The sequence below is a fragment of the Palaemon carinicauda genome, chromosome 1 (genome assembly GCF_036898095.1).
Source record: "Palaemon carinicauda isolate YSFRI2023 chromosome 1, ASM3689809v2, whole genome shotgun sequence".
Lineage (NCBI taxonomy): Eukaryota > Metazoa > Arthropoda > Malacostraca > Decapoda > Palaemonidae > Palaemon > Palaemon carinicauda.
In genome coordinates this window covers 6048057-6067159 of record NC_090725.1, presented here as the reverse complement: position 1 = coordinate 6067159, position 19103 = coordinate 6048057, and the positions used below count along the sequence as shown (strand labels likewise).

Below are 19103 nucleotides of genomic sequence, written 5' to 3'. Positions count from 1 at the left end.
GCAAGACTACACAGAGCAGTAGCTAGGTCATTTGCAAGGTCCTTAATGAACTGAGAAGCAAGTACACAGAGCAGTAGCTAGGTCATTTGCAAAGTCCTTAATGAACTGAGAGTAATATAATCTATCCCTGATGCAGTGCAAGACATAAAGGACACAAGTCATGCACAATACTTCCGGCTGAAAACACAGTGAGGGTTATCAAAGTTTTCCAACTAATCAGCTCTATTAATTATAAAATAATAAATATGGTCAAGGATCTACTGTAAGGCCAACTCAATATAAAATAATTAAGTTAAAGATAAAATATAATGGTTTTAATAGTATAATTTCATTAACGCAGAACAACTTTGATATTTCAATAAAATGTTCGTGAAGTCTGACCATTGACATAACATGAACCTTCTTAGTTGGATGTCTGAAGGCCAGGGGCAGTGGAAAAAAGGCTTAGGATAGTGGTTCCCAACCTTTTTCCTGTCATTTCCCCCCTGCACCCAGTGCAACCCTCCAGATTTCCCCTTCCATGTGTATGAGGGAAAGAGTAGTTGAAACACACTCTGACGACTTACTAATTCATTTTTCCATTAAACAAATATACTGATAAACAAATAGTTACAGAGTAAACTGGATAGAGAGTGGTTAGTAACAACTAACAGCATAGCCATAGAGCTACGAGGTTAGTTGTTACTAACCGCTCTCTATCCATTTTACTCTGTAACTATTTGTTTATCAGTATATGGAGAGCGGCTAGTAGCAAAATAAAAAGACTTTTGTTTATTCTTCTACTTCAAAATTGAATTAGTGAGAAGGTTGAGTCTGCTTCTCGTGCACCAGTGTATCAATATCAGGGCTAGCTTTATCACCTGATACTTTTTTTTAGTTAGTAGGGAGTGTAATTATTTCCCCCCTGGTAGCTTCAAATTTCCCCCCAGGGGGAAATTTCTCACAGGTTGGGAACCACTGGCTTAGGAGATAAAGCTTAAACAAAAGGATTAATATCTCAGTAAACAAAGTTTTACCTTTATCAACTTAATCTAAAGTAAGTTCCATGTTTTGGGGACCAAGATAGTAATATCCTCAAAACACGTAAAGAAAGGTCCCCGTTTCAGTCCACGTAATTAAAAAATACGACTGCTGGCATTGTATGGAGGGAGTTTATTTATGACACATTTATTTTTGATGTGGTTAATAGTTTATATGTGACATGTCTGTTTTGACGTTGTTACTTTCTTTAGAATGATTTATTGTTAATTTGTTCTCTTCATTTATTTATTTCCTTATTTCCTTTCCTCACTGGGCTATTTTTCCCTGTTGGAGCCCCTGGGCTTATAGCATCTTGCTTTTCCAACTAGGGTTGTAGCTTGGATAATAATAATAATAATAATAATAATAATAATAATAATAATAATAATAATAATAATAATAATAATAATAATAATGGATAGAGATGAGGAGAAAATATTTTGTGTGTATTTTGAAAAGTCATAAGTATTTTAGTTGCCCAGTTTTTCTCTTCTATCTTGCTCTCCAACTTCTCTAAACATTGCAACTCTGTGGTTTTCATCTAATTGCATCTCTATACTGAATGGCCTTCAAGTACCCAACACCAGGCCATATGGCACAGATCCTATAGCTCCTTATATAACTATATAACTGGCATTGTATGGAGGGATTGGGTAGAGATGAAGAGAAAATAGATGTATTAACGATGAGAGTAACAAGAATAAACAAAGATGAAAGATATTCCTAAATTAAACCGAAGTATTCAGTCGAAGATAATTATATGTAAGGTCAAGCATATAAAATCACTTGTGGGTCAGAACGGTTGATATAATTTCAATGAGAATATCAATTCCAGCCCCCCCCCCCCCCCCCGAAAGGTGGGCTAAAACACTTTGCAGAGTATATGTTACAGCAATTGGTGGGTGGGATGTGTATGTGTTAATCCCAGGGGGGCACTCAAACTCAAAAGGAGACCCGAATCACCCATTTGTGCCAGATAAGTGTGTTGAAGCTACCCACCACCTTGAGGTTACCTGACCTCCTATATCAGTGGTAAAGAAGATGGCAATACAGTGAGGTGTTCACTGAATATTCCAACATGAACTTCAGCATATAGATAAGATATTATAAAATCACGGCATCATAATTTGGAGAATAATGGCCAAAAAAGACAACTAAATCCATTGGAAGATGTATTATACAAGGTATCAGAGAGGGGATATTCAAAGTTCACAATTCTATCTATAGTCCATTTCTTTTATCGAGGCATATTTGCACCGACTTGCACGGGTGCCCTTTCAGCTCGGAAAAGTTTCCTGATCGCTGATTGGTTAGAATTATCTTGCCCAACCAATCAGCGATCCGGAAACTTTTCCCAGCTAAAAGGGCACCCCTGCGAGTCGGTGCAAATATGCTTCGATAAAAGAAATGGACTATAGAGATACATTAACAATAAATGGGTTAAAATGGTTAACAGAAACATCACCGAAGAACTGAATTATAAAGAAGATAAAAAACATAGATGGTCGATAATAAAGATTAACTTTCCAACGGTACTTGATGATAAAGAAGAATGAAAAGTCAACCACAGGATAAAGGACCATAGGTAGAACCAGGGTACCAGCCAATCGTTGAAATACTGCCGCCAGAGTTATGGGGTCCTTTGACTCTCCGGTCACGGTTCACTTTCCCTTTGTCTACATAATACACCGAATAGTCTCGCCTATTCTTTACAGATTCTCCTGTCCTCATACACCTGACAACACTTAGATTACCAAAGAATTCTTCTTCACACAAGGGGTTAAATAGTGCACTGTAATTGTTCAGTGGCTACTTTCCTCTTGGTAAGGGTAGAAGAGACTCTATAGCTATGGTGAGCAGCTCTTCTAGAAGGACAATCCAAAATCAAACCATTGTTCTCTAGTCTTGGGTAGTGTCATAGCCTCTATACCATGGTCTTCCACTGTCTTGGGCTAGAGTTCTCTTGCTTGAGAGTACACTCGGACACACTATTCCATCTTATTTATCTTCCTCTTGTTTTGTTAAGTTTTTATAGTTTATATAGGATATATATTTTAATGTTACTGTTTTTAAAATATTTTATTTTTCCTTGTTTCCTTTCCTTGCAGGGCTATTTTCCTTGTTAGAGCCTCTGGGCTTATGGCATCCTGCTTTTTCAACTAGGGTTATAGCTTAGTTAATAATAATAATAATAATAATAATAATAATAATAATAATAATAATAATAATAATAATAATAATAAATAATGCCAGAGAGGTCCAAATCCGTCCTAAATGATAATGTCCCACAACTGTGATGACTAAATCATGTGTAGACGAAACTGCATGACATATCACACAAGGCAGTGGAAGGCCAGGCAGGCATCATCATCACTACTACTACTACTACTACTACTACTACTACTACTACTATTATTATTATTATTAATTATTATCATTATCATTATTATTATTATTATCATTATTATTATTATTATTATCATTATTATTATTACTGATGCTCTTAAAAGTCACGATGCAATCAGAGTAAAATATAAGCAGAATACTACATGCAAAAAGAGTCCCAATAAAGAAAGTTGTCAGTACAGACAAAGAATTTGAGAAGAACATATCAAAAAGTATAAAAGTAAATGGATACTAAATCAAATTAAGAATAAAAATGATGAAATTTGATAAGAAACTCATGCCAATCTACTCACCAATAAAAGAAAACACTTGCTGTTAGCCCTGTGGGTACGAAGATATGTAAATGTTAATGAAACGTATGTCAGGCAATTCAGTATTGTACAATAAGAAAAATTATCATATATCATTTTCATAAATATCAGTATTAAAACTATCTTCATCACCTTCCTTAGTAGTATCATCATCATCATTATTGTTATTAGCATTCTTATAATTGTTCATGATGAGTGAATATTTATATGGAACAAAAAATGTTCCCATAAAATAGAATAAGGGTTTATCATTAAATTGCAGTGGCTCGCCCAATTAGATCCCCTTGATTTAAATAGAACAAGATAGTTAACAGTAAGGATTTGATGCCTTCAGTGTGGACAGATGTAGCAGTTGTAAAGGAAAATACAGTATTATCATTAGTATTATTATTAATTTTTTTTTTTTTTTTTTTTTGAGCAGGCATGTTTTTTTTCTTGCATCATCTCTGGGGTATTGTGCGCCATTTGCAATCGTGCAATGCGCCACTGTCGACGCATGCGCCATAGGTTGCCCCCCCCCCCCCCCCCCTGAGTCTAAATCATTCTTGTCTATACATCATAAACGCTAAGCCCACTTCAGATATCTTACCCTGCACTGTAGTTATTCTCCATATAATGGGCATAATTTCATAAGAATAAACCAAAGCTTAGTTTTTCAAGACTCAGAATAAAAATAGAGTTGAAGATCAGCTTGCAAGGAAAATAGTATTTCTACTTAAACTACCCAAAACTCTTTTCAGAATCAATGAAAACTAGATTACACACTAAAATTATTTTAACTACCATGATTATAAACAATGTTTTTTTTTCGGTATTAGAATTTGAAATAAGGTTTAATTATTGACTTTGGAAAAAGATCAAAATGATATGCACGTACTAAAGTTGCTAGTTTCAAATCTAGAGCAAGAGGAAGAAATCACGGGTATATGAATTTCACATTTCTATTCACGAAATCAGATATGGGGGATCTTTTTAAAAATCTGTTTAACCCACTTAACAATTAGGTTTAGAATACCACACATAAGATCTAAAAACTTCTTAAATAGCTAAATCACTAATCTGTTTAATGCAATACACCTATAAAGAGCTTACAAAAATATACTTCTATTAATCACACATTTCTATTTTTACAGGAATTCATAATGGTGAGCAAGAAAGCATTTTGTTGGAAACTGGTGCAGTGTAACTACGGAATAGCTCTATGCAACACTTCAAGCCACTACTGAAGAAGGGCGAAATACTATTTGTGAGGTATAGACCACTGTACTGACAAGCACAAAGTTATAATACATTTCATTATTTTTCGGACAAATTTTGGTTTAACATGGCTGTATAGACGTGCCTAGTATTCAAGTGTTCGTGCAGCTTAATTATAAAGCATTATACTACACAGAACACCTTTTCTTAGAAAAGCGAATTGAACCTCAGGACAAATGGTTAAAATCAAGAGTTCAGTCATAACACCATAAGGCAAAGGAAACAATTTAACTTAAGACAATGTCTATCAAAGAATCTGATGATTTATTTGAAAGCTTCAAATCTATTCGCTCTGTAACAGAGATAGTGTTCCTAAAAACCTACACTCTACTCACTAAGATAAAAGATGAAGATCTAAAAAGTGTGCTTGGACCTCTGCTTGAAGACAAGTATGGGAAGGTGTACGCTCTTGAGCGCAGACGTGATTTCAAGTCGAAGCCAAAAGAAGAGTTGGACGTAAGACTCCTATATATACTGATCCAAGAAAAATGTGCTCTAGGAGAGGACGCCAGAGATTTGAAATATAATTTAAAATGTGCAAAGGAGCTGTACTACAATGGACTCGAAATTCAAGAAAATGACACCCAGCTTGAACATTTAATAGAACAACAAAGAGAACTGTTATTGACTATTTTGTCTGAGGTGGAAGAAAGAACTAAAATAAGTATGCATTCCCTTCGGCAACAGGTTATGAAAAAAAGATACACAAAAATAGTAAGACCCACTTCACAAGAAAATTTATGCTTTTTGTACGACAATCTTTACAAGGCAATCTGTATTCGAATAATGGAAACTTTATGGAAGGACCATATACAAGAATTGAAGGATTTCATACAAACAACAAAGAAACCCTTTTCACGTAAACAAACTGAGAAAATACTAAACTGTTCAGAATTACAAGAACTTCCAACAAAGCTTCTTGGGCAAATTTTGCTTCTGTATCTGCAAAGGAGAGACAAAGAAAGTCACTTTCTTTGCATCATAGAAAACTTAGAAGCATTTAGACAAAAGGCACATTATGATTTTGATGCTTATGCAAGAGAATGTCTCTCTAACAATTATTTTTACTTGTCAGCCGAAGTTTTGGATGGATGCTCCGAGCAATCAAGACTAATAACAACTCTAGAAAAAATAGCATCTGATCTCTTTCCTTCATACAAGGCTACAGCCGAGCAAGAACGAACGCTAAGAGAAAGTCTTCCATCAGCATCCCCTACCGAATTCTACGCGTCACCTACTGAGCAACCGAATAATGTGAAAATACCATGTACCAAACCTACAAACAACCCCGACGAATTCAGTACATCACCTGCGGAATGTACAAGAATATGTTACAACTATTGTCAGCAAGTCAATAACTTTACTACAAATGAATTAAATCTTCTGAAAATGTATCTGGTTTTTCATGCAGGAGGACCAGTATCTCAAGTTTTCAGTTTAGTGTTTGAAACGTTTTGTCCAAATGGGCAAGAGGTCCTTACTAACCAGGAAAATAGTAAACAATGGACTGATGCCGAAATGAAGCACATCCAACAAAAGACTCCCCCATCAGAACTAGATGTAACATTCCTAGATAAAATCATTAAAAAATTCTGTGGACTTCATTTTGATAATTGTAGCAAACCTGCTGACACTATTCAGCACAATCTATGGTGTGTCAAGAGTATGAGAAATTCCTTTATACATGAGAAACCTGTGTACACAGATTATGATCTTGCTTCAAGTTTCGAGAGTTTGAAAAAACATCTTGAAAGAACATTGCATCTTCTAAAAGCACAGAAGAAATTAGAAGATAATAAATTTTCTGAAGAATTAAAAAACCTTAATGATAGACTAGATAGCATCAAGGATAAAGTCCCACCTCGGCAGGATCTGAATGAAATGGAGCCAATATATCATCACGAATTACTTAAAACAGCTATTTGCGAACTTAAAACCTATTATGAAAGGGAGCAAATGAAAGTGGCCCCACCTATTCTAGTCATAAATGGAAATAAACACGGTTCATGGGACATCCTCGACTTATATACTGATACAGAAGTTACTGTAGTTGTAAACTACGAAAGATGTACACCTATGCCAACCAGCAAAATCCTGACCCTTTTCTCCTCACAGATCCATTGTCTTATTTTACAAGGGCAGGCTGGATCAGGAAAAACTTCCCTGTGCAAGTATCTTATCCAGTGTTGGACTAAAAGAATTGAAATGGATGGTCTTACTACGGTTGATTTCCTCATTTTCTTTTCATGCAACGACATATGCACAAATACCGAAACTCTATTCACTTTCCTAAAAAATATATTACCAAGTTTTAGAAATCTCACAGATGATGAAATAGTGATATTTCTCTCTGAGCTGAGGCTCACCATTTTAGTAGATGGTTTTGATGAAGCTGGACCTACAGCACAAAACCTAATAAAGGACACACTACACAAATTTCCATCTAGTCATATGATCATCACTACACGACCTGAATTTACAGCAAATGTAGTTCAGTTATTTCAGTCTGCAACAAAAACAAACAGGTACATTTCCCTTGATATGGTAGGCTTTACGGAGGAAGGTCTGGAAAAATACATATCTAAGCTTTTTGAAGACGATCACCCATCAAAGTCCCAAGAGTTCAGTGATTATTTGAAATCAATGGAGAGTTCTTTGAAGTCATTTGCTAAAACACCCATAGCTATTGCATTTTTTGCTCTGATATGGAAGGACAATGTAGAAAATCTCATTTCCTCCATAACTGCCACAAAACTTTATCAAACAATTACTGACCTTTACATAAATAGAGAAATACAGCGACACGTTTCTCGGCATCCTTCTAATCATAAAGATATCAGGAGGAAAGTTAAGAAATGGAAAATTGCACTAGAGAAAATAGCATGGCAAACAATACAAGAAAACAGACTCTATATCACACCTAATGAGGAAGACGAATTGGACGCAGCAGCGGAAGACTTGAATCTAAAACCTAGCGAGGCACTTTCTATATTAATGACTTGCAAAATCAAAGCAGATAATTCTATTAATAACGTGACTTGGACATTTATACATAAAAGCATTCAAGAACTCCTAGCAGCTCAACATTTAAGTAATCAAATACTGCAGGGAAAGGGTATTAATGAACTCTTCGACTTCCCAGATAACGCATACCAATTACAATTGAAAGGCAAGGAATTAGCTCAGATAATCAAATTTATGGCAGGTATTCTTTCACAAACTGATGAAGAAAATACTGCCTCAGGGGATGCACTGGAATCTATACTGCAACTCTTCCACGTGAAAGAACCTTGGGCTTTCAATGAGATACAACTCATGTCAGAAGAGTGCATTTCGTCACCCGTGTTCCTTCAAAAACTGTCCAAACTTTTTTCAGATGACGTTTTACCGGAACATCTCGAGGGTTATTACCTTGACTCATTGAATTTCATTCTTACAAAAACATCTATACAGGTTCCTTCATCCATCACTCTATATATAACTACGAATGACATGTTCTTTCTGAAGGATGTCCTGGATACTCTGGTCAACAAAGAGTGTGATCTTAAAGTAATCGTCACGGTGACAAACGAAGATGGTGTTTTTAACATTATACGTATACTTGAGAAAATCGAGCGAATTTCTGCTATCAGAGTAGTTTTTCACCTCCAAATTCATTTCACCAAAAAGTTACCATATCTCTTAGAGAACTGGCTCTGGCCTTTACCACTGCACTTGAAATTTCCTAAAATAATCTTTCCTCTGCAATGGTTTCATCTTACTTCCTACATTGCAACAAAGCCTGGCATTATATCTGCAGTAGAATACCATGGAGAAGAACCCAAACTCGGAGATATGATAGCCCGGGGAGCTAAATGGCTTTCTATGGAACATGATGTAAGCCCAGAATGCCAGGGAACAGAAGATGAAATTATTCTTAAAAAAAGGAAATGAATAATGTGCCTTCTACTTGTATGTCCACATCAAATTTTTCAAAATACCTGAAAAAAAAAATTTGATCATCATCATTTCCAGGCAGTTCCCTCTTTCAGTAATTTATTGAAAATAGAATTAAACTAACTCATGATTCGTGTTAATGAATTGTCCCTTGACATATATCTCATTAACTGACTTCATGTATAAGAAACATAGCGAAATATAAACGCCTAGAACCGTAACGATGTTTTACGAGTTGTAAATGAAATAAATGGATATAAAACATGCTCACGTGATGCTTGTGGAATTTATTTTATATACTTTACCAAAAACGATGCGACATTCAACTTTAAATCCTTAAAGTCGATCCACATTTGTGCGATTTAGTGAGGTTATAATCTAACTGCAAAATCCCTTATTAGTTCCAGTTTGAAATTATTTGCATATATATGTTACAGTCAAACTGTGAAATCAGTTATTTCGTGAAATGACTAAAACTGTCAGTCATTACATGTAATGCCTGCAGGGGTTAGTCAATTCATGATATGACTGATAATTCTAGTCATTTCGCGAAATGACTGATTTATTGTCATTTTTGTTACACCATATGGCTGTTATACTTTAGGCAAAGTGTGAATTAGTATTTTGACTCGTTTCCGCTATCTACGAAACAACTCCGGCCACGAATATAGTACACATTACTCTCACCTCCCTTACTACAAGATCAGTTTATTCTAGTACCTTGACAAGATGTCTGAGAGCATAGAGTTAAAATTTAGTGAAGAGTTATTATCTAGGTATGAGAAGTGTTCCAAGTATCTCATTCCGAAAGACGCTTATTTTCAAATGATTGAGGACATTCGTAGAGCTAGCGAAAGAAAGAACACGAAAAGCCGTCACAAATATTACCTTCTGAGTAAATATGAAGTGTTACAGTGTGGGGATGTTGAGAAAATTATTAAGAAACGACAAACTCTAGACGAAACACCGGTGTACTATGTCTCCATTGAGGACATATTTGACATAGTTAAAAGAGCACACGTTGCAACTGGTCATGGCGGTCGAGACAGAATGACAAAAGAACTCCAAGTGAAATATGACAACATTCAGCGAGATACAACTGAACTATTCAAGTCGTTATGCCTGGAATGCCAGAAAAAGAGAAAGCGACCAATGACAAAGGGTGTCGTAGTTAAAACTATTCTGAGTACTGAATTTTCATCACGTGGCCAGGTTGATCTCATAGACATGCAGTCTATGTCATGTAGAGCCTTCAAATGGATAATGGCGTACCAAGACCATCTGACAAAGTTCTGCGTTCTACGTCCGCTCACATCAAAGCGTGCAGCTGAAGTAGCATTCCAACTTGCTGATATATTATTACTTCTGGGTGCTCCTGTAATCCTTCAATCAGACAATGGTTCTGAGTTTACAGCTCAGATTATTACTGAACTACGTTCTTTGTGGCCTGAATTGTCAATCGTTCACGGCAAGCCTAGACACCCACAGAGCCAAGGCTCTGTTGAGCGAGCAAATGGTGACATAAAAGACGTGCTTGTAGCGTAGATGGCTGACAACAACTCAACGGACTGGGCTACAGGCATCAAATTTGTTCAGTTTTCCAAGAATTCGGCTTACCATGCAGGGATCAAAAGAAGTCCATATGCTGCAATGTTCGGTGTGAATGCCCGAGTCGGACTGACGTGAACATCGCTTCCACAGGAAATCATCAGTTGCCTGCAGTCTGAGCAAGACCTTATAACAATGCTTCAAAAGCAAAAAACAGATGCCAACGAGCCTGAAACTGATGCAGAAGCTGATGTCAATGAACCCGAGCGAGAACCACCCAAAGCTGAAATGAATGAGTCTGAACAAGAGCCAGAGCCACTATCCCAGCATCAAACGAACCTTGATCAACTTCATAACAGCATCAGCTCCCAACGATTAGCAGCAAGTGAATCTCAGAGACAACAAGCAGAACGTATGGTTAAGAGGAGCCGAACAGATTAGTAGCAGGTGAGATAGGAGACAACATTGCTCTTCCAATTCCATGGGTTGATCGAGGTCATGGAGACCCAAGGAACATCCTAGGTGTTATTGTGAGTAGGAGCATGAACGACCAATACAGAGTGGCCACCAAAAGTGGTATTTTAAAAGGAAGCTATTCCAGGAATCAGTTTGACATTTGTCCTGAGAGATTGCTGAAAGAAAGTGAGATTAACAATGACATTGAAATTTCTCTCCGAGAAGCCGTTATCAAATGCTCTACCAGTGGAGGATAAGGTTTTGTTAAGTGTTCATACAATGGTCCCAAAAATGTCAAATAAACAGATGCAAATGTTTCAAATCTAAACAGCTATGCAATAGTAGATGCCACAATAACCTCAACTGTGTAAATGAATAAATCCGTAATTGATATGTCATGTGTTTTTACTATTGTTCGATTGTTTTATCGTACTATTGATTTAATTTTTAACTACTGCTTTTATATTTGTGATTTTCTTATGAATATAATTATTATACCAGGTGATTTATTCTTGCAATTATTGTAAATATTGATATTACTATTGCTAGTCACTTACTTTTTAACTAGTGATATTTATATGTGTGAATTTTCTTGTGAATAAAATTTTAAGAGTACAAAACAGTCACTTTCGCCTTTCAAACATATAAAGCTCAATAACAAATGACTTTAGTCATTTCGTGTAATGTCTGGTCACCAAATACAGTCGTTTCACGAAAAGGCTGGAATTTTCAGTCAATTCATGAATTGACTGACCCCTACAGGCATTACATGAAATGACTAACAGTTTTAATCATTTCACGAAATAACTGATTTCACAGTTTGAATGTAACATATACATCTGGCTAAAATTCTATGACTGCCAATGAGCATCAAATGTATGCCCAACTTTTGACAATATTTCAAATTATGCAAGATGTAAAGTTTTTCAAAGTATGTACAATATCAAGCATGTTTTTTTTTTTTTTTTTTTTTTTTTTTTTACGAAATCCATTACCATTACGTTTCTTTACTGCCAAGAAACTTAGAAAATAATATTGAAGAATATTTTCTTAATTATTTGCGCCTAATGCTGTGGATAAAATAAATATACTTACTGAAACCCTCATGGTCCGTTCGATATAAGATTAATTTTGCAGCTATGTATATTTTGTTGGTAAAATAAAATATGTGTTTTACGAGTGTTTGGTATTCTTTATAACGTGTCACTTAAGTATAAAACTTTATACATATGAGTTTTTGTTTCTATAAATGTGATATGCGAGACTGAAATTCTGTTACGGTTCTGGCTGCAATATTCTACCAAACAGCGAGACAACAAATTACAGTTGGCTATTTGTTACTTTTAACTTTACCAAAAACATTGTAAAAATAGGCTAAGTCTGATTCCTCGTGTATTACAGTTTCTTTCAATAAACTCATATAGACCAACTCATTCAATTGCTCAAGTCAGGAATCTTAGTTTTTTGTTTTTATTTTCCTCAGAATTAAGTTCTTCTTTTATGAACATTAGTGATTGATTATAACTTACCATTTTGTATTACTCTATTTCCTGCTGCTTCCTCCGGTGCCTTAGATGACCGCGGAGGTAGCAGCAGTAAGGGATTCAGCATTATGAAGCTTCATCTGTGGTGGATAATGTGGGAGGGTGGGCTGTGGCACCCTAGCAGTACCAACTGAACTCGGTTGAGTCCCTTGTCAGGCAGGGAGGAACGTAGAGAGTAGAGGTCCCCCGTTTCATTTGTTGATGTCGGCTACCCCCCAAAATTGGGGGAAGTGCCTTGGTATTTGTATGTATGTATTTCCACAAATATTTAATGCCACAAAAGAACTGGAATAACGAAAAGTCTCTTTCGTCCATTTGAATTGGGATGAATATGTGTGTGTGGTAAATACGCTCAAATTCAGGGATCACACCATGCCTGTGACCTTCATCTGATTATTATTATTATTATTATTATTATTATTATTACTAGCCAAGCTACAACCCTAGTTGGAAAAGCAAGATGCTATAAGCCCAGGGGCCCCAATAGGGAAAAATAGCCCAGTGAGGAAAGGAAATAAGGAAATAAATAAATGAAGAGAACAAATTAACAATAAATCATTCTGAAAAAGGCAACAACGTCAAAACAGATATGTCATATACAAACTATTAACAACGCCAAAAACAAATATGTCATATATAAACTATAAAAAGACTCATGTCGACTGAAAGGATCATTCTGGGCATAGGTTCTAAAATAATGTCTTGTGGAAACCTGGCTATGATAGTTCTGGGCTCACTAGAACACCATCTGCAACACATATCTGATTCCGATCACTTGGACGTTAGAAATGCAAGAAAATGGTTACTTAGCCTCCAGCAACTAATTTCCAGTACACTTGGGGGTGATCCCTTCCAGCACCCCTATAGGTACACTCAGAAAGAAAGTCTCCAGATACCAGGTACTTACATATGTGCTTGAAAGGTAACTTATTTTCACCCTTAGACAATTAAAAATAATAGAAAAGCCCATTTTTTTTTTTTGCTACAATATAATCTTAAGTTAAAATTGACACATTTCCACTATCCTTGACAATCAAAAATAATAGAAAAGTCCATTTTTTTTTTTTTGCGCTACAATATAATCTTAAGTTAAAATTGACACATTTCCACTATCCTTGACAATTGAAAATAATGGAAAAGTCCATTTATTTTTTTTTTGCTACAATATAATCTTAAGTTAAAATTGACACATTTCCACTATCCTTGACAATCGAAAATAATAGAAAAGCCCCTTTTTTTTTTTTTGCTACAATATAATCTTAAGTTAAAATTAACACATTTCCACTATCCTGGACAATTAAAAATAATAGAAAAGCCCTATTTTTTTTTTTTTTTTGCTACAATATAATCTTAAGTTAAAAATAACACATTTCCACTATCCTTGACAATTAAAAATAATAGAAAAGCCATTTTTTTTTTTGCTACAATATAATCTTAAGTTAAAATTAACACATTTCCACTATCCTTGACAATTAAAAATAATAGAAAAGCCCTATTTTTTTTTCTTTTTTTGCTACAATATAATCTTAAGTTAAAATTAACACATTTCCACTATCCTGGACAATTAAAAATAATAGAAAAGCCCTTTTTTTTTTTTGCTACAATATAATCTTAAGTTAAAATTAACACATTTCCACTATCCTTGACAATTAAAAATAATAGAAAAGCCCTTTTTTTTTTTTTGCTACAATATAATCTTAAGTTAAAAATAACACATTTCCACTATCCTTGACAATTAAAAATAATAGAAAAGCCCTTTTTTTTTTTTGCTACAATATAATCTTAAGTTAAAAATAACACATTTCCACTATCCTTGACAATTAAAAATAATAGAAAAGCCATTTTTTTTTTTGCTACAATATAATCTTAAGTTAAAAATAACACATTTCCACTATCCTTGACAATTAAAAATAATAGAAAAGCCCTTTTTTTTTTGCTACAATATAATCTTAAGTTAAAAATAACACATTTCCACTATCCTTGACAATTAAAAATAATAGAAAAGCCATTTTTTTTTTTGCTACAATATAATCTTAAGTTAAAAATAACACATTTCCACTATCCTTGACAATTAAAAATAATAGAAAAGCCTTTTTTTTTTTTTTTTGCTACAATATAATCTTAAGTTAAAATTAACACATTTCCACTATCCTTGACAATTAAAAATAATAGAAAAGCCATTTTTTTTTTTGCTACAATATAATCTTAAGTTAAAAATAACACATTTCCACTATCCTTGACAATTAAAAATAATAGAAAAGCCCTTTTTTTTTTTTTTTTTTGCTACAATATAATCTTAAGTTAAAATTAACACATTTCCACTATCCTGGACAATTAAAAATAATAGAAAAGCCCTATTTTTTTTTTTTTTGCTACAATATAATCTTAAGTTAAAAATAACACATTTCCACTATCCTTGACAATTAAAAATAATAGAAAAGCCATTTTTTTTTTTGCTACAATATAATCTTAAGTTAAAAATAACACATTTCCACTATCCTTGACAATTAAAAATAATAGAAAAGCCATTTTTTTTTTTGCTACAATATAATCTTAAGTTAAAATTAACACATTTCCACTATCCTTGACAATTAAAAATAATAGAAAAGCCCTATTTTTTTTTCTTTTTTTGCTACAATATAATCTTAAGTTAAAATTAACACATTTCCACTATCCTGGACAATTAAAAATAATAGAAAAGCCATTTTTTTTTTTTGCTACAATATAATCTTAAGTTAAAATTAACACATTTCCACTATCCTGGACAATTAAAAATAATAGAAAAGCCATTTTTTTTTTTTGCTACAATATAATCTTAAGTTAAAAATAACACATTTCCACTATCCTTGACAATTAAAAATAATAGAAAAGCCCTTTTTTTTTTTTTTGCTACAATATAATCTTAAGTTAAAAATAACACATTTCCACTATCCTTGACAATTAAAAATAATAGAAAAGCCCTTTTTTTTTTTTGCTACAATATAATCTTAAGTTAAAAATAACACATTTCCACTATCCTTGACAATTAAAAATAATAGAAAAGCCATTTTTTTTTTTGCTACAATATAATCTTAAGTTAAAATTAACACATTTCCACTATCCTTGACAATTAAAAATAATAGAAAAGCCATTTTTTTTTTTGCTACAATATAATCTTAAGTTAAAAATAACACATTTCCACTATCCTTGACAATTAAAAATAATAGAAAAGCCATTTTTTTTTTTGCTACAATATAATCTTAAGTTAAAAATAACACATTTCCACTATCCTGGACAATTAAAAATAATAGAAAAGCCCTTTTTTTTTTTTTTTTTGCTACAATATAATCTTAAGTTAAAATTAACACATTTCCACTATCCTTGACAATTAAAAATAATAGAAAAGCCCTTTTTTTTTTTTGCTACAATATAATCTTAAGTTAAAATTAACACATTTCCACTATCCTTGACAATTAAAAATAATAGAAAAGCCATTTTTTTTTTTTGCTACAATATAATCTTAAGTTAAAATTAACACATTTCCACTATCCTGGACAATTAAAAATAATAGAAAAGCCATTTTTTTTTTTTGCTACAATATAATCTTAAGTTAAAAATAACACATTTCCACTATCCTTGACAATTAAAAATAATAGAAAAGCCCTTTTTTTTTTTTGCTACAATATAATCTTAAGTTAAAAATAACACATTTCCACTATCCTTGACAATTAAAAATAATAGAAAAGCCCTTTTTTTTTTTTGCTACAATATAATCTTAAGTTAAAAATAACACATTTCCACTATCCTTGACAATTAAAAATAATAGAAAAGCCATTTTTTTTTTTTGCTACAATATAATCTTAAGTTAAAAATAACACATTTCCACTATCCTTGACAATTAAAAATAATAGAAAAGCCATTTTTTTTTTTGCTACAATATAATCTTAAGTTAAAAATAACACATTTCCACTATCCTGGACAATTAAAAATAATAGAAAAGCCCTTTTTTTTTTTTTTTTTGCTACAATATAATCTTAAGTTAAAATTAACACATTTCCACTATCCTTGACAATTAAAAATAATAGAAAAGCCCTTTTTTTTTTTGCTACAATATAATCTTAAGTTAAAATTAACACATTTCCACTATCCTGGACAATTAAAAATAATAGAAAAGCCCTATTTTTTTTTTTTTGCTACAATATAATCTTAAGTTAAAAATAACACATTTCCACTATCCTTGACAATTAAAAATAATAGAAAAGCCCTTTTTTTTTTTTTTTTTTGCTACAATATAATCTTAAGTTAAAATTAACACATTTCCACTATCCTGGACAATTAAAAATAATAGAAAAGCCCTATTTTTTTTTTTTGCTACAATATAATCTTAAGTTAAAAATAACACATTTCCACTATCCTTGACAATTAAAAATAATAGAAAAGCCCTTTTTTTTTTTGCTACAATATAATCTTAAGTTAAAATTAACACATTTCCACTATCCTTGACAATTAAAAATAATAGAAAAGCCATTTTTTTTTTGCTACAATATAATCTTAAGTTAAAAATAACACATTTCCACTATCCTTGACAATTAAAAATAATAGAAAAGCCCTTTTTTTTTTTTGCTACAATATAATCTTAAGTTAAAAATAACACATTTCCACTATCCTTGACAATTAAAAATAATAGAAAAGCCATTTTTTTTTTTTGCTACAATATAATCTTAAGTTAAAAATAACACATTTCCACTATCCTTGACAATTAAAAATAATAGAAAAGCCCTTTTTTTTTTTTTTTTTGCTACAATATAATCTTAAGTTAAAATTAACACATTTCCACTATCCTTGACAATTAAAAATAATAGAAAAGCCCTTTTTTTTTTTGCTGCAATATAATCTTAAGTTAAAAATAACACATTTCCACTATCCTTGACAATTAAAAATAATAGAAAAGCCCTTTTTTTTTTTTGCTACAATATAATCTTAAGTTAAAATTAACACATTTCCACTATCCTGGACAATTAAAAATAATAGAAAAGCCCTTTTTTTTTTTTTCCTACAATATAATCTTAAGTTAAAAATAACACATTTCCACTATCCTTGACAATTAAAAATAATAGAAAAGCCCTTTTTTTTTTTTTTGCTACAATATAATCTTAAGTTAAAAATAACACATTTCCACTATCCTTGACAATTAAAAATAATAGAAAAGCCATTTTTTTTTTTTTTGCTACAATATAATCTTAAGTTAAAAATAACACATTTCCACTATCCTTGACAATCGAAAATAATAGAAAAGCCCCCTTTTTTTTTTTTTGCTACAATATAATCTTAAGTTAAAATTAACACATTTCCACTATCCTTGACAATTAAAAATAATAGAAAAGCCATTTTTTTTTTTTGCTGCAATATAATCTTAAGTTAAAAATAACACATTTCCACTATCCTTGACAATTAAAAATAATAGAAAAGCCCTTTTTTTTTTTTTTTGCTACAATATAATCTTAAGTTAAAAATAACACATTTCCACTATCCTTGACAATTAAAAATAATAGAAAAGCCATTTTTTTTTTTTTGCTACAATATAATCTTAAGTTAAAATTAACACATTTCCACTATCCTTGACAATTAAAAATAATAGAAAAGCCCTTTTTTTTTTTTTTGCTACAATATAATCTTAAGTTAAAAATAACACATTTCCACTATCCTTGACAATTAAAAATAATAGAAAAGCCCTTTTTTTTTTTTTTGCTACAATATAATCTTAAGTTAAAAATAACACATTTCCACTATCCTTGACAATTAAAAATAATAGAAAAGCCCTTTTTTTTTTTTTTGCTACAATATAATCTTAAGTTAAAAATAACACATTTCCACTATCCTTGACAATTAAAAATAATAGAAAAGCCCTTTTTTTTTTTTTGCTACAATATAATCTTAAGTTAAAAATAACACATTTCCACTATCCTTGACAATTAAAAATAATAGAAAAGCCATTTTTTTTTTTTTTGCTACAATATAATCTTAAGTTAAAAATAACACATTTCCACTATCCTTGACAATTAAAAATAATAGAAAAGCCCTTTTTTTTTTTTTTGCTACAATATAATCTTAAGTTAAAAATAACACATTTCCACTATCCTTGACAATTAAAAATAATAGAAAAGCCATTTTTTTTTTTTTGCTACAATATAATCTTAAGTTAAAAATAACACATTTCCACTATCCTTGACAATTAAAAATAATAGAAAAGCCCTTTTTTTTTTTTTTGCTACAATATAATCTTAAGTTAAAAATAACACATTTCCACTATCCTTGACAATTAAAAATAATAGAAAAGCCCTTTTTTTTTTTTGGCTACAATATAATCTTAAGTTAAAAATAACACATTTCCACTATCCTTGACAATTAAAAATAATAGAAAAGCCATTTTTTTTTTTTTGCTACAATATAATCTTAAGTTAAAAATAACACATTTCCACTATCCTGGACAATTAAAAATAATAGAAAAGCCCTTTTTTTTTTTTTTTTGCTACAATATAATCTTAAGTTAAAATTAACACATTTCCACTATCCTGGACAATTAAAAATAATAGAAAAGCCCTTTTTTTTTTTTTTTTTGCTACAATATAATCTTAAGTTAAAATTA

The 19103-nt window shown here is 31.8% G+C and overlaps 2 protein-coding genes across 2 annotated transcripts in view; both read left to right on the top strand.

The window, feature by feature from the left end:
• The window catches only part of LOC137646626 (uncharacterized), a 20978-nt gene extending 8595 nt beyond the window's left edge, over nt 1-12383 (top strand). Inside the window, exon 2 of the mRNA XM_068379736.1 lies at nt 4871-12383. Coding sequence (XP_068235837.1) covers nt 5235-8927 — 3693 coding nt within the window. The 5' untranslated portion in view covers nt 4871-5234 and the 3' untranslated portion in view covers nt 8928-12383. The remainder of the gene's footprint in view (nt 1-4870) is intronic.
• LOC137646237 (KRAB-A domain-containing protein 2-like) lies at nt 9660-10475 on the top strand. Its single transcript, XM_068379362.1, has one exon. The coding sequence runs from the start codon at nt 9660-9662 to the stop codon at nt 10473-10475; it is 816 nt and encodes a 271-aa protein (XP_068235463.1).
• Nucleotides 12384-19103: the final 6720 nt, after the last annotated feature.